General features: G+C 39.2%; 1 protein-coding gene across 1 annotated transcript; it reads left to right on the plus strand.

The window, feature by feature from the left end:
• On the plus strand, positions 1–1,324 carry LOC128127084 (uncharacterized). Its single transcript, XM_052765429.1, has 2 exons — positions 1–321; positions 1,247–1,324. The coding sequence occupies exons 1-2, from the start codon at positions 1–3 to the stop codon at positions 1,322–1,324; spliced, it is 399 nt and encodes a 132-aa protein (XP_052621389.1).
• Positions 1,325–4,393: the final 3,069 nt, after the last annotated feature.

The raw sequence follows: 4,393 nt of genomic DNA on the forward strand, positions 1-4,393 counted from the left end.
ATGTGCAACTTCAACATAGCGGAGCTCAAGAACAACCGATTGATGCAAATGAATGCTCTTAAGGAACTTAGAAACGATGCTTACACTAGTTCTTTAATCTATAAAGAGAAAACCAAAAGTTGGCATGAGAAGAGGATCAAGGGTAATAAAGAGTTTCATGAAGGGAAAAAGGTGTTACTTTTTAATTCAAGACTGAAACTTTTTCCGGGCAAACTCAAGTCAAGATGGGATGGTCCTTTTTTAGTGAAGAAGGTGTTTCCACATGGTGCTATAGAGTTATTATCAAAAGATGGTACCCCATTCAAGGTCAATGGACATAAAGTAAAAAGATATGAAGGAGTCCCAAGGAATGAAGACATAGAAGAAGGGATGTTGCTGGAGGGAATGGCAGAAACGTAGCATGGAAGGAGTCCAGCTAATGACTCCTTAAAAAGAAGTGCTTCTGGGAGGCAACCCGAGTTTAGAGTTTGCATTTCTTTTCCCTTTATTTTCTTTTTAATTTCTTAGGTAATGTTTTATTTTCATTCTTCCTCTGAAAACCTGTTTTAAATGATTGCTTGAGAGCAAGCAATGCTTAGAGTGTGGGGGTGGTTTAAAAATCAAAAAAAAATGTTTTTTTTCAATCTGCAAGACTTACTCGCCGAGTTTCCACATATACTCGGCGAGTACATCTTTATAAACTCAGAAAATCGCAAATACGCGGATCTACTCGGCGAGTAGCACTCTTCTACTCGGTAAGTAGAAAATTTACACAGGTAGTTTATAATCTGTAAATAAGGGTTTTCACTCATTCTAAACATTACCCTCATACTCGCCGTGCATATCTACTCTCAAGCCATTTCTTCAATCTTTGTTGAATTGTCATCTTTCAAGCATAAAGGTAAGATCTTTACTCCCAATACTTGTTAAAGGTTAAAGCTTTATCACTTCTTAGCCCTTATTTTTGTCCAAAACTCGGATTTGGGGGTTTCGTCAATTTCTAGGGTTTTGATTTTACTATGAATTAGGAGGTTTTAGACAAAATTTCTTTTGGATTAGTGTTTATTGGACTTAGTACAACAAACCCCTATGCAAAATTGGGTGTTATAATTAACCCATATGGGTCCGAGAAAAATCAGTCCTGATGTTCTTCCTACTCGCTGAGTAGTTCTTGAACTCGGCGAGTAGAGGCCTTGACAGATCTGTGTTGTTTAATTTTAATCATTGGGTGTTGTTTTTTTTACGCTTTCTTAATGTTATTTTGCAGGAACCATGTCCAGAAGAGGCCAAACTTCATGAGGGGGAAGCCAAGGAGACATCTCGTGGCTTTCTTTTCGCCAAATAACTTCTAAATCCTCACAGAACCATGCTAAAAACAGATTGGAAGCTCTAAAGTAGAAGTAGATCCACCTTCCCAATGCTATAAACTAGGATTGGTTGGGGAAGATTGGGCTGGAGGAAGAACTAACACCTTACTTGGTAAAGTCGTGCGATGTGGGGGATTTTACCATCATTTGTGATGGATGGCTACAATTGTTCAAGATTCAGGAGCCGGTTTTTACGGAGTTGTGCTGGGAATTCTTCGTTACCATCTCATTCCGGGGTGGTAGTGAGTATTATAATTCCAATGTTATCTCATTTTCACTTGGTGGGGAGCTGCGACAGTGCAGCATGGCGGAGCTAGCATGGAGAATTGGCATCTACAATCAAAGTGCTATGTTAAATGAAGATTTTGAAACCTTTTTGGATCAGTGCCATAAAGACCTCCCTGAAGAGGTTGTTGCTTCCACCTGGTGGAACACCATTGCCAACCGGGTATACATTCCATCTTCCGCACAGGAAGGCCACATCCGCTCACCAATTCATCGTCTCATCCACCGCTTCATTGCTAGCACAATCAACATGCGGAAGGACGATGACAAGGTCCCGACACTTGATATCTTTTACCTTTGGAGCATCATTACTCCCGATGTCTTTTGCAACCTTCCTTACTGCTTGGCCAAATATCTCTCGGATGGGGCTGTGAAAGAAAAGGTGACCTCCAAAATCAATGGAGGAATGTTCGTTACTAGGCTCGCGCGATCATACGGGATCTTGGATTTGCAATAGGCGAGGGCACTAACCGTCATTTCTCCCCCTCCTTTCAACACTACTTTATATCGGAGGGCACAGATTGTAGAAAAATTTGGAGATTCTTATGCCATTCTGCATGAGGACAAGGCGGTTATTCCCGAGGAGCCGGGGCGACGGGTGAGGCAAAGGAGCGAGAAGGCCCGAGAAGACCCACTGGTTATTCCGGTGGAAGATGAGAATGCCGGGTGGAACCAAGTTGAATATCGAAGATACTTGGATGACATTGGGCGGGGAGTTAACTACAACAACGTGTCAATCGAATATCTTTTGCAACAAATGAACATCGCCCCAAGACCCGGTCCCGGTTATCCCTATATAATGAATTGGGATGAAAGATGCGTAGGTACAATGAAGAAGGAGGTAGCAGTGCTGGAGGAGCGAACATGGATGAGGAAGATTGAAGATTTGATGTTTTGTGTTTTTATTTGTTTCTATGGTGTTTGGTTTTGGATTATTGTTGAACTTGGATGGTTGTGTTTTTAGACTTTTATTTGGTTGCTTTTACTTGTGGTTGCATTTTTTTTTCAGGATTGGAAGGTTAGGATGCATTTAGAAGTCTTAAGGGTCAAGGTTCAAGTGAGGAATGTTCAAAAGAGAGTGCGAAGTGTTTCCATTAAGTTTGAGTCTGTTAGAGTTGGGAGTGATAGAGTGCATTATTACTGAAGTAATTAGGAGAGTCACTGAATTACTCCAATCCAGCACCTCAGTCGAGAAGTAACGAGCATGACAATTTTTTTTCTCAACTCAGTGCCTACTCGCCGAGTGCACATATCCTACTCGGCGAGTACATGGGTAATTACCCGACATTACTGCAAGTTGGCAATATACTCGCCGAGTACACGACTTACTCGCCGAGTCCATCATTATTTTTCGAATTCCAGAGTTGTTTTGGGCACGTTCGTGGTAGTTTTATCCAACTTTTTCGTGAAGAGTCATTCCTGAAGGTTTCTAGGTGCGTTGTCCTACACATTTTGAGTCATTTGCAAGTCTACCACACGCGACATGACACCCAAGACATGGAAGAGTTGTTCCCATGTCTAAAGTCATTCAAAGATGGAGCTTAGCTGAAGAAAATCACCTTCGTGACTGATACCCCAAGGGAGTTTGTTCTAATTATCTCTATATTTCATTTTTTTATTTTCATGCATACCATGCAATGGGGACATTGCATGAAATAAGTGTGGGGTAGGGGTTTGGTTACATATTAGCAAATTTAGAATCCTCATATCATAATTTAGGTCTATTTTAAAAAAAAAATTTGCACTATGGCATACCAAAAATGTTACTTAGGATTTAATTTAGAAAATTTTGGTAAAAAGTAATTAGGATTCCATGTTAGAATTGTGTGGATGATTGCATGAAAACTCAAATGTTTAGTTGAGCCTATATACGTTATAGTGCATTTGTGGCCCCCTTATTCTAGTGAAATCATGGGACAAAAACACGACCTCGCTCAGCCCGAAGGATGCAATATGTTTAGCATCGTGTACTAGAAATGTATCCAGGAAAATTATTATCGTTAACCAATAAAGGTTGAAGTTGAGCTCCCCTGCTTAAGCATGTAGGGTTTTGAGTGGAAAAACAGAGAGTTACATGTAAAAAAAAGAGAGAATTACAAGAAAAGTTTGAAGAATTTTTGGAGCATCAAAGTTAAAGTATGAAGTGAAAGATCAAAAATTCTGAAGTAATTCAAAAAGTTGAAGATACCAAAAATCAAACAACAAGGTGGTGAATTCAAAGAAATTAAAGATTAAAGATCAAAGAAGTGAAGAATTCCAATGAGCTCCAATATGGTATCATAAATTGTAATTATCTAGATTATGTATGTTTGGGTTGCTAAACCAAAAACACCTTGAGGTTAAGAGGTTTTCTGGGAATGGATTCGGAGGGATGCATAAAATGAGCATTGTTCGGGAAAAGTAGGCGAATGTTTATGAGGATTCTGAGTATTTAGAGTATGGGGGTTATTAGGAAAATTTTAGACACAAATGGCTGGGTTTGATTGGAATAATGGCTGGGTTCGATTGGAGTTGTCTTATGTGATTCTAATGTGTTAAAACTCAGTTTTGCTTGGGGACAAGCAAAAGTCAAGTGTGAGGTATTTTGATATTTGCATAATTAGCCATATGTTTAGCATATATTTTTATTCATTTTTTAGCTAATTATGTGCATAATGTCGACAAATGGTATTTAATAATTCTTAAATTATGTTTTCAGTCTAAAGACATGCTTGGAAGCAAAAAGGAATAAGGAGAAGTGATTAGAGACCAAAGAATGAAGA

Source organism: Lactuca sativa, chromosome 1 (assembly GCF_002870075.4).
Source record: "Lactuca sativa cultivar Salinas chromosome 1, Lsat_Salinas_v11, whole genome shotgun sequence".
In the NCBI taxonomy this organism is placed as follows: Eukaryota; Viridiplantae; Streptophyta; class Magnoliopsida; order Asterales; family Asteraceae; genus Lactuca; species Lactuca sativa.